This window comes from Cibotium barometz, chromosome 30 (genome assembly GCF_041138505.1).
Source record: "Cibotium barometz isolate CiBa-2024 chromosome 30, ASM4113850v1, whole genome shotgun sequence".
In the NCBI taxonomy this organism is placed as follows: domain Eukaryota; kingdom Viridiplantae; phylum Streptophyta; class Polypodiopsida; order Cyatheales; family Cibotiaceae; genus Cibotium; species Cibotium barometz.
Window position 1 is genome coordinate 12290213 of NC_141075.1, and position 20352 is coordinate 12310564.

The window sequence follows — 20352 nt, forward strand, 5'->3', positions numbered from 1 at the left end:
TTTGCTTACAAGGAGATTAAGCTCACCCTCTCCTTTGCATTCTTCTCAAAACCTTTGTGGATATTTATGCTTGCTTTCCATGTAGTGAATAAGCGTCCACTTCCAAACAATTTCTTGCAAAAGGTCATGGTTCACACAATTGAACATAGGCATGGCGAGGAAACACTCAAGTGTTGGGAAGACATGCAACTTCAGGGTACGTCTTGGGGTGGCCTTGGTGGTGATGTTTACAATTTGAGCTCAACTTGCTACAATGCAACCACCAACTGCTGATAGGCTTCCACCAATATGAGATTATGTCTCATTGATTGCACCATTCATAGGAGATGCTAAACATGAGCATTAAGAGGAAGTACTCAACTGTTATGAATAGATGCAACGTGAGTGTAGCTCCCAAAATGCTCCCTTATTGTTTGCAACTAGAAAGTTTGTGGCAACATAAGGACCATAAACAAGTGGAAATTGATTGATGCTCATGACGTTTAGGATTTAGACATGGTCTATGAATGGATGCTTTTGGGCATCCCAATAGACATAAATTTGTGGCCAGATGAAACTTATGCAAAGTTCAAACATTTCGAAAGTTTCCTCTAAATGCATGCAAAGGTTGTCAAATCGGAGCTTCTAAACAAACTTGCCTTTTTGTGGGCATCAAATTAGTTCATATGCATTCCTAACCTCAATCACTTACTAAAGCTTAGCTAGTGTTTTGACAAGCTTCTAATTTAAAATGTCATCACATCTAGATACATATGTTTGTATGTTTTTACACATAATTTGGGTTTGAGTTTTTCTTGTGAAGACCTAGCTAACTTGAGTTAACTAGGTCCTCATTATGTGATTGGATGGAGTGTCTTTTTGCATTCGAAGTGATTTTACACAAACTTCAGTTTCAATTTTATTTGTTTTCTTATGGCAAGCCATCTAAGCTACTAGGGCTCTTTGACAGAGTTTCTTTGTAAACTTATGCCTCTACTTTAACTTGCAAAGAAGGTCTTGGAAACAACTTGTTGACCTTGCAAAGGAGCTCTTGGAAACAACTTCCCATTCAAAATGTCATCACATCTAGATATATATGTAGTTACCTAGGTACACCTTACTATGGGTGATTGCATGGAGTGTATTTTTTTTGCGTGTGAGGTAATTTTACTAAGCACTCCTTACTATGTAAAATTGCATGGAGTGTATTTTTGTATGTAGTAATTTTACACAAACTTTAGTATTTTTTTGTATGACAAGCCGTCTTAAGTTGCTAGGGCTCTTTGGCAGAGTTTCTTTGTAACCTTGTGCCTCTTCTAAGCCTTGCAAAGGAGGCCTCAGAAACAACTTCTTGGCTTGCAAAGGGAGGCCTTAGAAACAAAGGGAGGCCTTAGAAACAACTTCTTGGCTTGCAAAGGGAGGCCTTAGAAACAACTTCTTGGCTTGCAAAGTATTAGAAACAACTTCAATATTCAAACCATAACTCCCTTACTAAGCATATATTTTTTTCCTTTACAAACATTCATTATTTTCTCTTTCAAGTCTCCAATACCTTTGTATATAATAGATAAAATAATAGAAAAGAAGCATAATATATAGCATCCATTTAGGAGGGTTAGGAGGAAGAGGATAGACAAGTTGATAAAAAATAATGTGAATGAAACCTACCAGGGTTGATGTGCTGAGCTAAAGACCACTATGGTCAAGCACTACCATTAGCCTTGATTTCATCATTTAAATTGTAAGAATTTAATGTCACATCATCTATTTTAACGTCAATAATTTGCAATTTTGGTCATTATGTCTATCTGTAGACCCTAAAAGCTTTCACAATTCTGCACAGATGTATACACAAGAATATGAGGACACATGTGATACTACAAGAGGTCTATACAAATGATCTACTTCACAAAAAGAATTCTTCTGAGCAGTAGCAGAGTCACTAGAATCAAAGCACTTCCAACAAGAGCCAAGATAGCATAGAAAACAGCATTCTCTAGATGCCTCTTTTGTTTGATTTTGGAGAAACGAACATCAGACCAAAGCAACTCATAAGCAGTCCTGTAAGAAAACAGTTTTGTGTCAAATCCTTCTCTCTCTCTCTCTCTCACACACACACACACACACACATGGGATTTCCATGGACTTTTTTGTATCACTCCTCACCACAAGAAGTTGCGGATCACCCTCTGCAATTGTCTAATGCATCTATGGTCATAGCACCAATAAGGAGTGACACACCAAGTTGTGGCAAGCAACACCTGATTTACCACCAAGGCTCTAGATGCCAGATCAAGCTTCTTGAAGCTCCAATGAAGGATATTTTCTTTATGCTCATGAGCACAGGGGCAAACTGCTGGGCACGTGTAATGTCTATCCCAACCTGGCATCCAAGATATCTGGTAGTGTCTTCTCTCAATCCATGTGAATCCATGTCCGTGTCACTGACCCAAAATCAATCCTCTCCGTGTCACTAACCCACAATCCGACAGACTTGTGCCAATTTATAAAGGTCCTTGCTTCTAGACAAGTGTGAACATGAGTAGGATGCCTCAAGAAACATTGATGTATCGACAGCCGGCTCAAAGTCCAAAAGCTCCTCCTCCATGCGCAGTGGCAATCTCAAATACTTCAACACTCGAGTGGAGGAAATTGCTCAAAGTTTCTGCAACAATGAGATATTGCAGGGGAGCTAAGGGGTAGCCCTCTCATACGTGGCAAGAGATCTGGAAGTGCTCACCTCGACCTCCACATGGCACAAGCAAGCACACTGTTGTGAGCCTCCCGATAAAGGCAAGAGACACCTCAAATCCAACCTTGAGAAAATCCCATGCTTGCAAGACTACCCTCTAAGAAGTCCCAATCCACTCTGTCATAGGATTTCTCAAAATCAAGATGGCTCTGTAACACTGGCTGCTATCTCATTCTCACTGCCTTGGCAAGAATTCTATATGCAATCCCAAGCAATGTGATAGGCCTCCATTGGGCAATGTTAGTCATATCACCACCCTTATATGAGGTGGATAAGATCCTCGGCAAGAAAAGGAGGCTTAGAACACATCTTCTACATATCGTGTAATGCCACAGTGCTCTCATCCCTAATGTAAACTCATGAAAAATGTGGAGGTAATGCCATAATCCCATGTCTAAGCTCATCTCCCGAAAAAGGGGCATCAGGTAATGCACACGTCATTAAAAATCAGCCTAGGTAGGGACTCTCAAACCTTATGCTGTGCCCTATCCCTTTGAGGGGAGTCAGCCTCTGCATGCAGATAACAAGCGGCAGTAAACATCACAAAGGCAATCCTCCTGACCATGTCATGCTCTAAGTGGAGCCGCTCTTTGTCCCACTACATGCAAATAATGATGTTCCTGGTGGGAAGTAGCATACTGGAATATGCATCACTCTCAAGTCAAGCTTGGCTAATCACATCCACATAAAGGGGGCCTCCTCATCCTATCTCACCACTGTGAGCATCTGTCTCAGATGAGGCCGAAACAAGCATGCCACTCATCTTGAATCACACATGCCTCTAGTGGTGTGTGGCTGTCCTCTGAAAACCCGCCACCTTGGGTAGCCCTTTCTAGGGGCTTTGATGAATTTCAATGTAAAAGATAATATCTCTATCTGTATAAGTCTCTGTGAAGCCTCCTGTGTTGCGACCATAGAGTTCTGTTGCAATTCCATATACTGTCATCCCCAATGTATCTATGGTCTCATATATCCTGTGCCATCATGTGGGGCGCTTATCTGCAATGATGACCATGCCATCCCAGTAGATTGCCAACTTACCTACTTTCCTGGCCTCCATCACCTTGGCCATCCTGTCTTTCAATGTTCCACCTGCAAGGGTGTGAGATCGTGTGCATGTGCCTCGGAGAGCCGTCCTCTTTTTAAGGAACTTGCCTCGTGATGTATGGTCAAGGAATCTGAGCATGAAGGATTGTGCCCTCCTTACATCTTTCCCCACATGCCATACATCTACGAATGGGGTACCTGTGACTCCCATTTTCCTGCATAGGGTGTCACTATCTTCCCTAGGCGTGGGGCCTTTTATGAGGTCAACCATTTGCTCTTTCGACATTTTTCCTCTTCCAATGTAGCTGTCATGATGGCATTCTGAGAGGTCATGACAGATTTCTGCTTCTTGGTTACCTCGACCCATTTATCGTCGACGTCCTTGGCAACTTCCACCCATTTGGATGTTCTTACCTCAACCTCTGCACGGAGATTTTGGTTCTATTGTGATGACCTCTTGGTCTCTTCCAAATAAGCTTGGAGCTTTGCATTTTCCTTTTTCATTTCCAATGCCAAGGCTTGTCGTGTAGACAATTCCCCCTCCTCTATGGCAACATATGATTTCAGCTCATTACATGCTAGACCATTGTAGACAAGCCAGGTGCCAACTGCAGAGCCCCTGTGGGCGACCAGCCACACTGGAAAGTCGAGATCCTGCGTGCCTGTCGACTAGCCCACAGCCTGGTCCAAAAATCCTCCAGGAACTCCTGTGAGAGTCCCTGTAGCCGCCAATGCTCCGATGTAGCTGGAGAGACCATCCTCCTCGCAGTCAAAATATGTCTCCCCAACCGAACAGTGTACTGGAAAAAGGTGATCTCTGTGGCCTCGGGGGATGCATAAGGATCATGCCACTCGTACTCGCCAGGGTCCCACTGGAGCCGGGCCAAGGGGCGCGCAGCATATGCCCATATGCGCCAATCAGAGTCCATATCTGCACGGTCTGGATCAATATGCCACTTCCGGGAAGCGGGGCCACTACCCGTATCCTCTGAAAGATGCACTCTGCAACCAAAGGCGACTCCGCCTCCACTTTCTGAAGTCTGCCCTCATCCTGGATCTCATAGTAGAGGCATCTACCATCCTTAGTGCAAGCTCTGACAGCAATCAGGATCTCCAACTGTGTAAAGGCTCCCATCCACCGTGGGGCCGCTGGCTCGAGAGGCGTGAACCACTCCTCTGTGAGTGCCTCCTGAATGTCATCCCTCATAATCAGCCCCCCTCTGAAGTGACTCAGCCTCTCCACCTGGATCTCCTCTCGGAGACTGCAGAAGGCCTGCCAGTCTCCAAAACTACGTGCTGGGCCTGCCGCCAATGGTCCCCAGGCTAGACGAGGCCGAGAACCCAGCATATGACCCTGCTCTGTGCGTAACGCTGGGCTCGAGATGAGCGGCTGTCTGCCCTACTCCTCATCACAAGTAGGAGGTCTCTGAGAAAGCCCCGGTCTCAGCAACTCCCAAGCTCGCAGGATGCTCAAGGCAAATCTGTCCTCCCATCCTCTACTGAGGCCTGCCCTCCTCATCTCTATGAAGATCCATCGTATCTCTGGTGCCCAAGTGCCCCCTGCTGGGGGAGCCCTAGCCTGCACTGGCTGAAAAAGTAGCTCCTTCCAAGGCTCAACGCCTGGAAGTAGCCCCCGAACAATAAGCTTCCCCAATAAGGCTCTACTCTGATCAACTGGATCTATAATGCCCAAGCCCCCCTGGGCCAGCGGAAGAGTAATAACTGCCCAAGCAACCTTAGCCCGGGCTGGTGGCTGACCATCCCACCCAGACCAAAGAAAGTTCCTGATCAGCCTCTGTACCTCGCTGATGCAAGAGCTCGAGAAGATCCGGCAAGACGTGATGTACCACACGGTCGCTAAAAGCACCTGATTTGTCACCACCACCCTCCCAGCCAAGGATAGCCGAGCTGAACTCCAATACAAAAGCTTCTTCCGAATGCTCAGAAGAAGCGGGGCGATCTGCTGCTCAGGTGACAAATCTAGTCCAATCAGGCATCCCAAATACTGCACTGCTGTGCCAGGAGGAATCCATCTAAAACCCGGGTCTGGGCTCCATGCTGGAGTGGGAGCGCTACTGATCCAAAAGGCCACTGTCTTGCGCCAATTGATCAATGCTCCCGAAGCTGCACTAAAAACCTGTAGCGACTGCTCTGCCCTCTGAAGATTGGCCTCCTGGCCATGCAAAAACAATCCCGTGTCATCAGCAAACTCAGCATCGAGCAGGTCCTCACCCCAGACTGGGAGCTGGAGTCCTCTCAAACCAACCTCCTCTGCCGTCAGATACATGCTCATAGCCTCAGCAAAGAAGAGAAAAAGAAACGGGGCGAGAGGACACCCTTGACGGACTAATCTGGTCAACTCGAAACTCGGCCCCCGTCCTCCTGCCCATCAGACCTGGCTACGAGCTGTGGAATATAGAGCCGCCACTCCTCGAATCCAAACTGGCTCAAAGCCCAGGCGAAGCATAGTGCCCTCTAAGAAACCCCAATCGACTCTATCATATGCCTTCTCAAAATTGAGAAGCATCACGATCAGGTCCTCACCGAGAAATCTAGCTCGGACTGTCGCCTCCCAGAAGGTGAAAATGTTGTCAAGGATACTGCGCTCCTTGACGAATCCTGTCTGGGTAGCATGAATTAACTCCCCAAGGAAGGGCTGGATCCTCAAACTCAAGGCCTTTGCTAAGACCTTGTAGACAGTATTGAGGATCGTAATAGGTCTCCAATGTCGAATATCATCTGACACTCCCTCCCCCTTGGGGATAAGAAAGATCAAGCCCTTTGAAAAGCTCTGTGGCATCACCCCAATGTCCAAAACATACTGAAAGCCCCTGCGGAGGCCTGGCCCCAAAAGGTCCCAATAGCGCATAAAAAAGGCAGGCGTCAATCCGTCCTCCCCAGGGCAACTATGGCGCGGAAGGACCCTCAAAGCGTCAGCAAGCTCAACCTCTGAAAGAGGCTCACCCAGAACTGTGCGCATACGATCTGTGACCCTCCTCTGCACATGGGCCCACACAGTCTGTCTGCAAGCATATCGTGCCTCCGTGGCTGGCTCCGCTGAAAGCAGGTCTCTATAGAACTCAGTGGCAATGGCTCTGATCTCCCCGGGCTCAGTGGCTACCGATCCGTCCTGCCTCCTGAGCTGGCGTACTCCTGCTCGAGCATGGCGGGGTCCAGTAATCTCAAAGAACTCCCCAGTCACTCTATCACCAAGCTGCGTCCACTGAGAGGCATGGCGATGATAGTAGAACTCATGTCTCTCCTCCTCTGCCTCTCTAACCTCCTGGCGTGCCTGGCTCAGCTGGGCACCCACTCACATGTAGGCTACTGCTCCTGAAGGCGCTAGAGCGAAGCAAGGCTACGTCTCAAACGACGCTCCCGCTCTCGTGTCTCTCCCAGTCGTGTCAAGGCTACAGGTAACAGCGTGCAAAAAAGAGCTGAGCTCGATGAGTCCCTGGGCACACTGGCCTGCTGGATCCTGGTCAGAGCTCTGGCTATCATGCCATATCCTCTCAATGTCCTCAGAAAGACTAGGATCTGTAAGTACCCTCTCTGGGATCCTCAACTGCACGCTGGTCTCCCGTGTCCTCTCCTCAAGTGTCAAAATAACTGGCGCATGGTCTGAAAAAGAGGTGCCAGCGAGATTGCCAACCGAGCCCCCACGCTCCCCGAACCTGTCGCCCACATAGAAGCGATCAATCTGTGATAAATTAGTCCCTCCCTACCGGCGATCCGACCGAGAAAAACTAAGACTGTCCTGAGAGGGGGAGAAAGCCTCATGCTGCCATGCATCAGTGATCCGCAGTGTCATGCAAAATCGCTCCCAAGCTGCAAGCTCCGTGCCGTGCACTGTAACATGACTGCCTCCCACCCTATCGGCTGGGTCCTCAAGCATGTTGAAGTCTCCCCCGACACGCCAATGTGCGGCCTCTAGCAATGCATCTGTTACAAGGGTCCAGAACTCTGCTCTGGCACTAGCATGGTTGGGCGCATAGACATTGAGCACGCCAAAGAGCTCATCATGCATCCTCAGAATGACATACTGTGCTCTACCAGGCACAATGACCCCGCGATCCACAATGGCCTGCCGCCATACATCCGCAATGGCCATACATACTCCTCCCTGCCCACCCAAGGAGCCAAACCCTGCAGACCAAAATGTGTCCCATCTACCACGCATCACCGAACCGTATCTCCGGATCCTGCTCTCACTCAAATGGTGCTCCAGCATTATCAGAATATCAATACTGCCCCCAACCAGGCATCTCTGAAGCTCCTGCCTCAAGCAACCACGATAACGTACATAGTGTGCGCCGCCAAGGCCCTGTACATTCCGTGAGATGATCCTCATGGATGGCCTGCTGAGGTGGAGGCTGTCTCAGTCGTACGGCGGGCCTTCGCAAGCGGCTTGGATGGAGAATAGTCCCCATCCGAGCGGCTACGAATTTGCCCACCCGGTGTGCTGCAAGAATCTCGGATCAGGCGCCAGTGGCTGTGTTCCATGGCGACTGCCTCCCGCTCTGAGAGAGCAACCTCGTGTATGCATACATAACCTGGGTCGCGTGCTAGGTCTGCCACTATTCGAACCACCAAATGTCGAATCCCGGAGGCATCCACACTCCCGGTATCAAAGAAAAAATGAGCCAACTCCCAGAGTCGGCCTATCACATCTGTCACCTCCAGATCGCTCACATGGTGAGAAAACTCAACTGCCTTAGTCTTCAAAATGCTAAGAGCGAGATCCAGAGTCCACTCCCGGTCGCTAGGGCCACAGAGAGGGAAGGAGAAGGCCACCGCTGAATCAAGTGCCTCCTCCCCTCGAGCCAAAGATATCACTACATGAACTCTGATGGGTGCTGGCTCATGGGGGCCCTCCGCTCCAAAAAGCCGTGTGAAGGAGTAGTCAAAAGCCTCCGAGCGCTGTCTAGTGTTGAGACTACTCAACCGACTGCGGATAGAGGATATCCGTGAAGCCCGAATCGGCATGGTAAGTCTCCTCTGCGGTGCTCGAGCAAGGTCGGTGCTCAGTGCCCGCCGGACTGCAGGTGAGCGCCAGGGAACTGCCAGGGCCTCCCGGGGTGCTGAGGCGAGCGGAGGGGGAGGAGGGGGGGAGAGGGGGGTGGAGGAGGAGCCGCTGACAAAACCGGAGCGGGAACGGGAGGAGGCGAAGGTGGAAGCGAGGCGGGAGGGGGGGACGGGGGAGGGGGGGGGGTGGGGGCGAAGGAGGGGGTGCTGGCATCTCCTCGTCCTCAGTCTGCGCTGGGGTCTCCTCCTGGAGGGGAGCAAAGCTGTTCCTCACTGGAACCCAGTGATGCTCAGACTGTGGCTGTTGCTGCATCGGTCTCTGGGCGTGCTGCTGTGGCTGTCTCCCCTCTTCGGCGCCCCTGTCCAGGCTGCCACTCCGAGGTCTCTGTGGGCTGAGCAGGTGTCCCGGAGGCTGCCTGCCGAGCCGCATTTGTGGGCGGGCCATCGGGGGCCTGCTGCTACGGTGAAGGTCGGGGTCTCCTGCGAGGGCAGGCCTTGGCCATGTGGCTGACCTGCTTGCATATAAAATACTAGTTCGGGAGCCCCGAAAACTCCACTCTCTGATCAATCTATCCCCCCCCTATCCTAGGTAGCTGAATGACCTTCGGAAGGGAGGAGATGTCAGGAACCAAAACTCTGACCGAAGGTAGCCCAGCTGCTCTAGCCACCACTGAAGTTGCTGTGGGGCCAGTCTCAAGCACCGAGCCCACCAATGCTCCTAGCCTAGAAAGGAGCGGAAGGTACTCGCGGCGGAGTCCAGGGAAGCAAACTGTGACATGGAATAGGCGCTCCCCCTGCTCGACCGCTGCTAGGTCGAAGCCATGCTGCCAAGGCCTGAAGAATGCCCGAGCGCCCCTAATGTCAAGGGGACTCATGGCTAGGACCTGGGCCACGCTCTGGGCTGTCTCGAACTCAATCTGGTAGTGTCAATGGCCCAGTAATTGAACGTCCAAAATCTTGCCCACATCTGCAAGAAGGCGGGCCTGGAGAAGATCCCGGATCTCCCCTCTGCTGGGGCGAGTGCCAACTATACGGCAGATGGTGGAATGTACCTGGAGGCGTTCCACCTCTGCGGCGAGGCTTGCTTCCTCTTCTGGCGAAAGAGAAAGCCTAATGGGGGTATCCTCACAGGCGGGCGAGGGGGCTGCGGAAGAGTCCCTCTGAGGTGGGGCGGGAGGAGCCTCCATCAGTGTCTGAAGCTAGGTCGAAGGCGAAGCGAATGCGGAGAGTCCTGCAAGAACCGAGCTGCACAAAAGGTGGAGGGGGAAAGGCGGAAGACAGAGAAAAACAGAGGGGGCGGGAAAACACAGAAAGAGGGGGAGGGGCGTAAGGCGGCGGTGAAAAAAAAACGGGGGGGGGGAAGTGGAGGCAACGCGAAAGGGGGTGGGGGGGAGAGAGGGCGGAGGCAGGCGGAGGGGGTGGGTCGCTCGCGAAGGAGATGGAGCAGGGGGCGGCGGGCGCTACAGAGCTGGGGCGGGGGGCGCGAGAAGACCAGGCGGGGGGGGGGGGAGCAAACGCGAGGGCGGCGATAACAGGGCAGGCGGGGGGAACAGACGCGAGGGCGGGGAGGGGGGAGTGCGTGCAGGCTGCAGCGCGAGCAGGGGGGGGGGGAGTGGAAGCTTCAGCGAGCGTTGATGGTATCCACTCACGAGGCTTATGATTCGTGTTTTCAGATTCCAATTTTCACGTCCTTTTTTAGTTTATCAATGGCACTGTATACCCATGATGCCATTGTACTTATCATGGTCTCATAGGCCCCCCTAAATTTACCCTCACCATAGCCACATCTACCACCACACAAAGACGGATCCATGAGATTCTCCGATGACATTACATGCCCTCACCATAGCCACATCTGCCATCATGAGGCTTAAAGATTCATGTTTTCAGATTCCAATTTTCATGTCCTTTTTTTAGTTTATCAATGCACGGTATACCCATGATGTCATTGTACTTATCATGGTCTCATAGGCCCCCCTAAATTTGAAGACCATATTCATATACCCTTAAAATGGTCATTTTTCAAGTGACTACGGTTGGAATAATCAAAGTCTTAGTGGTGTGAAAGGTTTGGTGTGAACACATTAGGCGTGAACCACCTCTTCAAGATAAGGGCACCCTAGTGCCAAGGTTGTATTTCATTCTCGCCAATGGTATGAGTATCACTTGAGTTCTTGCAATCTTGCTTCCTTGTGATTATTGCTCGGCATCGAGGCGCCCACCTCGCTTCTACGACCTCTCCATTCTAGACAGCCCCATGGCGGAGATACTTGATCTAAGGAGAGGGCAACACTTCAACTGATCAGCATACATGGATCTACCTGATATACATTTTTCAGTATTTTCAAGTATTTTCTACTCAGTATCATCTCGGAGTCTTACAGTTCTGTTCTTATAACTGTAGGACAATCAGTTTATTGTACTTTTTAGTCTCATTTAGTTGTTCTCTTTGATGAGACACCAACTTCAGATGTACACTCAGTTCTGGTCTCATAGGCCACTATGGCCTCTTAGAGACGTTAATATATCATTTCATTTCTCTCTCTCTCTCTCTCTTCCATATCCATGTCTATGCTTCCACACCGTGGCTTGATCTCTCCACCTCTCCTTCCACTCTCACTCACTCCCTCTTGGACTTGGCCATGTTTCCAACATGGTATTAGAGCTAGGCTCCATTCCATCGCCATGCTTCAGCTTCTCCCCCTCTGCGTTTTTAGGGTTTGCATTTTTTAAGGGTTTCTATGTTTTTTGGGTTTCTGCGTTTTCAGCCTTCCATGAGCATCTGTGTTTTTCTCTTCATGAGCCACCCCCTTCATCACTGCGTTTTTCTTCTCATGCATGAATCTGCGTTTTCTGATCAGTTGTTTGCCTTCACAAGAATTGCAAGCTTGTCACCTCACATATATGCTGCATTTTGCCCTACTAACAGAACCCTACGGCATGGTAGCCCATGTAGGCGCCTTCTCATATGTGTGATCTTGATGCAGCCCCAATAGTCAACCTTATTGCCACATTTCAGACCTGCTTATCAGCTCATCATATGGTGCATTTTCATATGCTGTGACCACTCCATAATCAGTGTTTTATCTCATGCAGATTACCATGCAATAACAGCCCATACAGTCAGCGTTTTTTCATGAAAACTCCTATGCTATAACCAGCATACATTCAGTGTTTTCTTCATCAAGAGGACCCTCTTGTATGCTCCACAAGATGACTTGAACCTGCAGCTTTATCAGTCCATTCATCAAAGGTCTTCTACATGAGTTCGAAGCATGGAGACATCATCAACATCATCTACAGCATTAGCAGTAACTTTCCTAATAAGAAGTTTAATGGATCAAAAGTTTTTTCAGTGGTTTTCTTCCTTCAAGGAGAAGGCACATGCAGCACAAACAGGTGCTTCAACTTATGATGCCAAGCCCACCACAAGGTCTACCTCCTATGCTTCTTTCATGAAGCCATGGGATCTTCTAGATTCAACAGTGATGGTTGTCTCAAGGCATATGTGTTCGGCGTCGACACCACTCACTTCGACGAATACATCCAACTCCAAATCCTCTGCCTTGGTCCATGAGCCTAAAAGGATGACCCAAGCATCCATTTCTTGGAGGCGTCGGCAAAAAAGGATCTTCACCAACATATGTTCGAGGGGGAATGTCTTATCCACGTATGAGTCAAGGGTTCTCTGCCCAGGTTGTCCCCCAAAATCTGAAAATTTTGGATGTTTTTTTGGAGTTGTTGTAATGCCTTGATGCTATAAAAGGCAAAGATGTATTCTTATCCTAGTTAGGAGTCAGGAGGGGTGACTAAGCAATAATCTCAGCTTCGGTCATGAGCTGATTGAGGGAATAGCATGGCGAGGGAGGTATGCATCGCTAGGTCACCTCTCTACAGTGATGTGATCGAGTTGGAGGTTGGTTACTTCTTTTGCATTCGGGTCTCACCATCTTCGCTTCGAGGGGGGGGTGTTGGAATAATTGGAATCTTAGTGGTGTGAAAGGTTATTAAGGCTTGGTGTGAACACATTAGGTGTGAACCACCTCTTATTAAGAGATTAAAGATAAGGGCACCCTTGTGCCTATAAAAGCAAGGTCTTGGGTTGTATTTCATTCTTGCCAAAGTAATGAGTATCACTTGAGTTCTTGCAATCTATTGCTTCCTTGTGTCTATTACAGAGGACATGCCACAGGAGGAGGAGATCGGAGCCTTGCCATACACTTGTTCTTCCATTTCTTCATGAGTAGAGATAGCCCTATCTCATGGCGGCACTTCAGAGCGCCCCGGACACCGACACCCATTGCAGACCCACATACATGGCACACATATGCACAGGCCTATACCACGCCCAACAGCAGCCACCTATCTCTCAGCCACAGGAGCCTCGGCCTACCACAACTAGCTTCTTTACCCACTCAATGGTAAAGGAAGCTATCTGCCGCCTACAGCATGGACGGGCCGCCGACCATATGGGCCTACAGGGTGAGCATCTCATATATGCAGTAGATTCTTTGGCTCCGTTTCTTGCACACTTGTTTAACAGGGCACTAGCAGAGGGTTTGCCTGCGGAGTGGACGATGCACACCATTGTGCCGATCCACAAAACAAGGGATATGCTCGATCTGAGCAACTACATGACGGTTATGGTTGGCCACGTGTTGGCCAAACTCTATGGTGCAGTGTTGGAGCAAGAGCTTAGCTTATATGCTGAGAGAGCAGGTTTACGCTCATCAGGGCAGGCACGCTTCAGGAGAGCTTTCTCTACCACTGACCATGTATTCACTTTGAGATGTATGACTGATCAGGCCAGAGTGAGGAAGAGAAAGCTCTATTGCTGCTTTGTGGATTTCCACAAGGCATTTGACACAGTAGCATGAGAGAGGCTCTTTCAGCGCCTGCAGTCTCTTGGCATACCAGCAGATATGACATGGGGCATCTATGCATTATATGAACAGGTTTTTGGGCGAGTCAGATGCCCAGGAGGTATGTCCGAGACTAATGCTAGCACCATTGGTGTGAAGCAAGGATGCCCACTTTCCCCCACGCTATTTGGGTTATACATTGATGAACTAGGTACATGTGGGTTAGACTGAGGGCAGAGACGGGCAGATATCTCTACATTGCTATATGCTATTTTGCTCCTAGTACATCAATGTATGCATCACCTAGCGGGCAGTCTCCCTTTTCTATTTTGGATGATGACATTTGGGAGTTCTCCAGGGATGGTGACATCATTCTCTTGGGGGACTTCAATGCCAGGACCGCCCATAACCAGACATTATTTTATGATACCTCAGAGGAGATGCTGAGGGAGCTTGATGTTAGGGATATGGGCCTATCTAGACTCTCACAGGATGAGGAACACACTGAGTATAGGCGGTATTTGATAGACATGGGGACAGCACATGGATTGGCCATCCTGAATGGCCTACAGAGATTCCCGGCAGTGGGCGGTTTCACTTGCTTTCCACATCGGCATGGTGCTAGTACAGTGGACTATATTATGGCTCAGCCCAGTCTCATTCCCTCTTTTCAGGATTTTATGGTAGGCACTAGGCCAGTTGGAGTAGCAGTGGATCATGCTATACGAGGGAGACTGACACCATGTACATGGATGAGATATACAGACGCTTATGTGCCGAGGAGCCGGGACGGCCATTAGATGAGCTCACTCAGATATTGACGGAGACGCTTCATGCTGCAGCATCAGAGGCATATCCCCATAGTCAGCCTGCACGGAGACGATCTGGGAACATGCCCCAGAACAGCTGGTATGACAAGGAGTGCAGAGAGATAAGGATCAGATTACAGAAGAGAGAGGTGCTCATGGGTGTTACCACTCACAGACAGTCACGGATTACCTTCCGGCGCCTAGTGCGATGGAAAAAGAGGGCTTATCTTGCTCAGTTAGAGAGGGATTTGTATCAGTTATTTATGAGTCAGGACTTGGGCGAGGCATGGAGACTATTCCATGAGCATTCACCATCACCAGCCATTACCTCCACAGAGATTTGGGGTGAGTATGCAGCATCCTTGTACACAGCACCAGGACAGCCACCCCTGCCAGACCCATCGGAGCCATGCCCAGAGACATGTGATTTCTTTACTGCTGAGTGGTAAGGAAAGCTATTGACAGGATGAGGACTAGGAGAGCATATGATCATGATGGTTTGGTAGCAGAGCCCTTTATTCACGCCAGAGATATGCTTGCAGAGCTTATTGCTATGATGTTTAACCGAGCCATGTGTGAGGGTTTTCCTGAACTTGGAATATGTCCACGATTGTGCCTATCTTCAGGTCAGGGGATCCCATGCTTCCTGGGAATTATCGTACCATCATGATTAGTCACACATTGGCTAGATTATATGCATCTATTCTTGAGCAGGAGTTGAGTAGATGGGCAGAGAGAGAGGGCATACGTGCATAAGGGCAAGCAAGGTTCACGAGAGGTTTCTCCGCTCTTGACCATATCTTGACACTCAGAGCTATTATTGAGGAGGGCAGATCATATGGCAGGAGGATTTATTGTTGCTTAGTGGATTTCCACAAAGCTTTTGACATAGTACTGAGAGCCAGACTAATGCGCAGACTACAGGAGATGGGAGTGCCCACAGAGCTGATTTGGGGAATCATGGCTTTGTATAGGACAGTTGTGGGGCGGCAGGTACGTACTACTCAGGGTATATCTGAGATGGTTCACTCCACTATTGGGGTGAAACAGGGCTGCCCCCTTTCTCCCACCTTATTTGGGATGTATGTGGATGAGGTTTCGGACTACGTAGAGTGAGAGGGTGATAGAGGAGCACAGCTAGCAAGGACATGTATTGTATGTTGATGATATTGTGTTGATCTCAGATTCTCCAGAGGGGATGCAGCGTCATTTGGATGCATTGCATACGTTTGCACAAGACAGTGGATCGTCTGTTAACCCTGGTAAAACCAAGGTGATGGTGTTTAACACCACAGCACAGTGGGTTAGGCGGCCAGCACCCACCTTTACATATGGTCAGGAGACAGTGGAGTATACAGATACATGTACTTACCTTGGTGTGGTTTTTAGTGGCCCACTATTTTCCTTGAGGAGAGCAGCGGAGACCAGATTGACCAGAGCTTATGCAGCATTGCGGAGACTAGAGAGGATGTGTTCGCAGGTTCAGTTTTAGAAACCTCGAACAAAGCTCTGGCTCTTTGACACTTTGGTCACTTCAGCCATGCTGTATGGAGTGGAGATATGGGGACCCTCAGTGGATCACCACAGCTGAGCTGGTAGCACTGATGGATGGAGATGTATGGAGAGGCCCTTGGTTTCTACGATTTCCCGGATGATTAGGGCCAAGGCCTCCGTACCACATGATATTATCCGTGCAGAGATGGCTGCCCCCCCATTGGTAGTAGAGGCACTCACTCGATCAGTCTCCTTTATACATAGCACTTGGGCTCTCCCTAGAGACAAATATGCTCGCTTAGCCCTCGAGTCTTCACTCACGACAGTTGGCATCACAGGGAGACGGATCATGTTGGTATGCACAGATGACAGCTTGGTTCCAGCTGCATGGCTTTAGTATGGACAGGCTACCTCCATTTCAGTACTCCCTAGATGCACCCTCCCTCTCTCTCACACGGGCAGAGATTACTAGAATTATCAAGCAAGACTTGACTCAGCTGGACACTAGGAGGACATGGATACAGCCGACACACGAGCTTGGTACGAAGATGGCTTTCTATAGAGATCATCTTCTCCAGCTCACAGAGGATGGGTTTGTGATTAGACACCCAGCTACATGGATACTCATCTTTCTCATGGGGTACGGTGTGCTATTGGTTAGATGCGCACATCCTCGCACCAGCTAGAGATTGAGACTGGCAGATTCAGAGGAGTACCATCTGAGGCCAGGATTTGTCAGTTGTGCCAGATGGAGCCAGAGACAGAGTTACATTACATATGTCACTGTCCAGTATATTATGAGATATGAGGCCGTTTTCACTGCCTGTTCAAAGAGGGTTTCGGACCACTTTCCAGAGTCATGAGATACCAGGATCAGAGATGCCTCGGATTATACTTGCTGGAGCTGCGTAGACATAGAAAGGGTCTCTTGGGAGGGAGGGGATCAGAGAGGGAGAGACACCTACAGAGGCAGATTACAGACTTCTTTCGACCAGAGATTGAGCAGTCACGCCAGCAGGCATTGCAGCTAGCCCCAGAGTATAGCCGCACCAGAGGTACACAGATTGATCGGGCTATAGAGCTGGGGCGGTCCAGGTGCCCCAAGATGAGAGGCCCATCTCGCCACCGGAAGAGACTACAATAGAGGATCAGGACCATACTAGCACGGCATCGGAGACGTCCAGTCAGAGTAGTCACCATGGAGGACATTGAGGATATCCGCCCAGATGTTATCCATTAGGAGCTCCTAGTACCTTACTTTTCCCCATAGTTGTTGTTTCAGTTTCAATTAGTTGTTTAGTTGTTTTAGCTTTTCTTACACAGACATTGTATTAGATCCGTCAATTGTTGTAAGCTTTTTGGTCTCATAGGTCATTTTGGCCTTTTGAAGACGTTAATATATCATTTCATTTCTCTCTCTCTCTTCCATATCCATGTCTATGCTTCCACACACAATGGCTTGATCTCTCCTTCCACTCACTCACTGTCTCCTGGACCTAGCCATGTTTACAACAACCGTTTTATACAAGTAGCATTTACTAGATTTCTAGGAACACTCCTTCCCCAAGTCAAAGGATAAGCCAATTTTTTTCCATATAGCCAAAAACAAAATCACTCTCATATGTCCATTGGCTACCCAAGATGAAGCATGAAATCAACCTTACAGTCATGGTTGCAGTTTGAAATCGTGTACAGGATTCTTCAGGAAAAATATTTGCGAAATTATTTTCTATTGGCTTTTCTGGAATGAGCTTCTCATGTACTACAAGCATGTCAACTTCACTTTAATGTCATGTAAGTAAATAAGCAGAGAAGAGTACAGCACTTACGGGCCGAATAGACTTGGAAACCATGTCTGCAATGTCTTGAAGAGCCTTACTTGCAAAAGACCTAAGAGCCCCCTTCTAAAAAGCGTCATTTTGGAATTCATTTCTACGATTGCATGAGCATCCACAAGTCTCCTTTTTGTGAACTCTGCTGTGGCTATAGAAGCAGGAAATTTACCTTCACCTTTGTGTAATAACAAAAGTTGTCAGTTTTTTGACCAAGTAAAACTATAAAGCATCAACTTATGTCTTAAAAAAGAAATAAGATAGAGGCAGCCAACACAAACCAGAAGGCGTTAACTCTGCTAAGATGTTATTGAACAGCAAACAGTCCTCTAGTGCTGCATTGCATCCCGTACCATATAAAGGGAACTGTGATACACATTTAAAAAAAAAAAAAAAAGAGGGCATCAGCTCTGAAAGTAAAATCATAAGCACAAATTACAAAATTATAACCTTATCTCAATCTTTGTTCTTTGTTTCCAATTATAAACCACAACAAGAAATGCAATCCATCTAAAGTATACCCACGAACTTAAGGATAGATGACATCACCAATCTATTTCAAACCAATGCACTCCATCTATCGTCCTCCTAGATCACTAGACCGACCATCCTCCATGCGAGTGCATGTTACCAGTTAACACACGCTATAACGTGCACCCATGCACTGTGGTACACGGTGACAAATTGGCTCATCAACAGTGCAAGAATCATGTTCAGAAGTACTACCTTTTAGTATATTTTGTCGTATGTCGTGACCCCTTTGTGAGCCCCAGTCCAAGACATGTCAGGCATGAGCTACGTAGGTCAGTCTCCCAGCCATAGAGGTTAGTGTCAGGCCAGTCCTCTTAACCCACTTTGGAGAATTTACCAAGTGTTCATCATATAGGTGCATGCAGATGTCAGCCATAGGAGTAGTATGCATTATATGCATATTAGTTGCATTCAAGTAGTAGGGGCCAACCCTAAGGCCAGCCCCAAAGAGTGGGCAGCCTTGCAAGGGGTAGATAATACACCTAGCCATCCTCTAAACATAAAACGGCAGCCTTTTTGGCTTAGGCATGCTGTCGGCCAGGTGTTGCTGCAGTCGGCGGCCCGGGCCAGAAGTCTGACCAGCCATGAAGCAAAGATAGCATTAAATCCTATTAATTCAGGTCGTGGCATTTTCAGCAGGCTGACAACACCTTCTGGCAGCCGACCAGCCCCTGGACCCATATAAAAAGGCAAGCCATCATCAGTCCCAAAAATTATCAGATCAAAATCAGAGTTATTAAGTAACTTAGTCAAGCATGTGTGCATGGGGCTTCAGCCTTTGCATACTTACAGCCACTCTTGTGCTTTCAGCCCAAGGCAAAAGAAGCTCAGCCTCTTCAAGAGTACTCAGCACACCAACCCTTAGTCTTGGGCCGGTGTAACCTCTTCGAAGATAGCTTCACAGTCGCCTACATCTTATGAAAAGTTCTGCCCAGCGTTTGGTTGCTTTGTCCTTGCGTTTGGTGGTCAGTCAATCAGTTTGTCCACTTAGTCTTGTGGACACAGTTCAGATTGTATTCAGTTCTCTAGAAGAAGAAATAAAGCAAATACTTCTGCTTGTAGAGAGGGGGAGGGGGGGGGGGGGGGGGGGGGGGGGGGCTTCAGTGGGTAATTTGGGACCCCATCTGGTGTCGAGTACATCTTTCAAATTCATGTATGCTGTTTTAAAGGATTGCTAAAGACTCACTAAACTCAGGTTTAAAGAAGGCCTCATTGTTTCACACGGTCCTAGCTTAGTGCTTGCTAAATTGGTATCAGAGCTTGGAAGTTGGGACGTGATTCAACCAGGCAACCTAGGGTGAGAGCATCTTGTGGATGGTAAGCTGAGATCGGGAAAAACCACTGGCCCATCCACCATGGCATCAAGCTCACTAAAGAAGAAGAACCATTTGAAGAAACGCTTCCACAAAAAGAAGATGAAGACAACCAGAAGTTAAAGGAGCACATAAGGCAACTCCAGATTCAACTCGAAAGAGTCCAAATGGAAAAGAAAACCAGCAGAATTACACGCAACCCTTGCCCAGCAGGAGACACCCAAAGAACAAAGCTCCTCAATGGAACAATGGTGTCAATGGAACAGTGCCCGTAGTCACTCCTCTTTGGCCTTGCATTTGGCTTTCTCAGCTGTTCTCGAAGCGAAGGCGAACCATGAGCGACAGGCCCGAGAAAACTTGAGGGACCAGTTCCAACAGACATTCCGAATTCTGGTAACTTCTTTCCTGCCTTCTTAGTCGTCCGAAATCCCAGCCATAGCCTCGACAACAATTATATGTGCCTCACCGAACTTCACCAAGTACGACGACAAGTGCGACCATTCGGTTGTGACCCAGTTTATTCACCAGTTTGTTGCCCACTTTCCACTCTCCAAGATCACAAATACCCAAGACAAAGTCAATCCGGCGGCTCGACACCTCAGAGGTGATGCAGTCACTTGGTGGCAACATTGGTCCCGTTTGCGCATAGATTCTTACACGGGCTTCCGGACAATGATTGGGACACCTTTGTGTTCGATCTGAGGACCA

The 20352-nt window shown here is 48.6% G+C and overlaps 1 protein-coding gene across 1 annotated transcript; it reads right to left on the minus strand.

Moving 5' to 3' along the window:
* Positions 1–1584: 1584 nt before the first annotated feature.
* Positions 1585–20026, minus strand: LOC147621167 (uncharacterized). Its single transcript, XM_086823749.1, has 4 exons — positions 19826–20026; positions 18082–18166; positions 17798–17978; positions 1585–2040 (listed from the first exon to the last, which is right to left on the minus strand). The coding sequence occupies exons 1-4, from the start codon at positions 20024–20026 to the stop codon at positions 1881–1883; spliced, it is 627 nt and encodes a 208-aa protein (XP_086679875.1). The 3' UTR covers positions 1585–1880.
* Between the last annotated feature and the right edge of the window lie 326 nt (positions 20027–20352).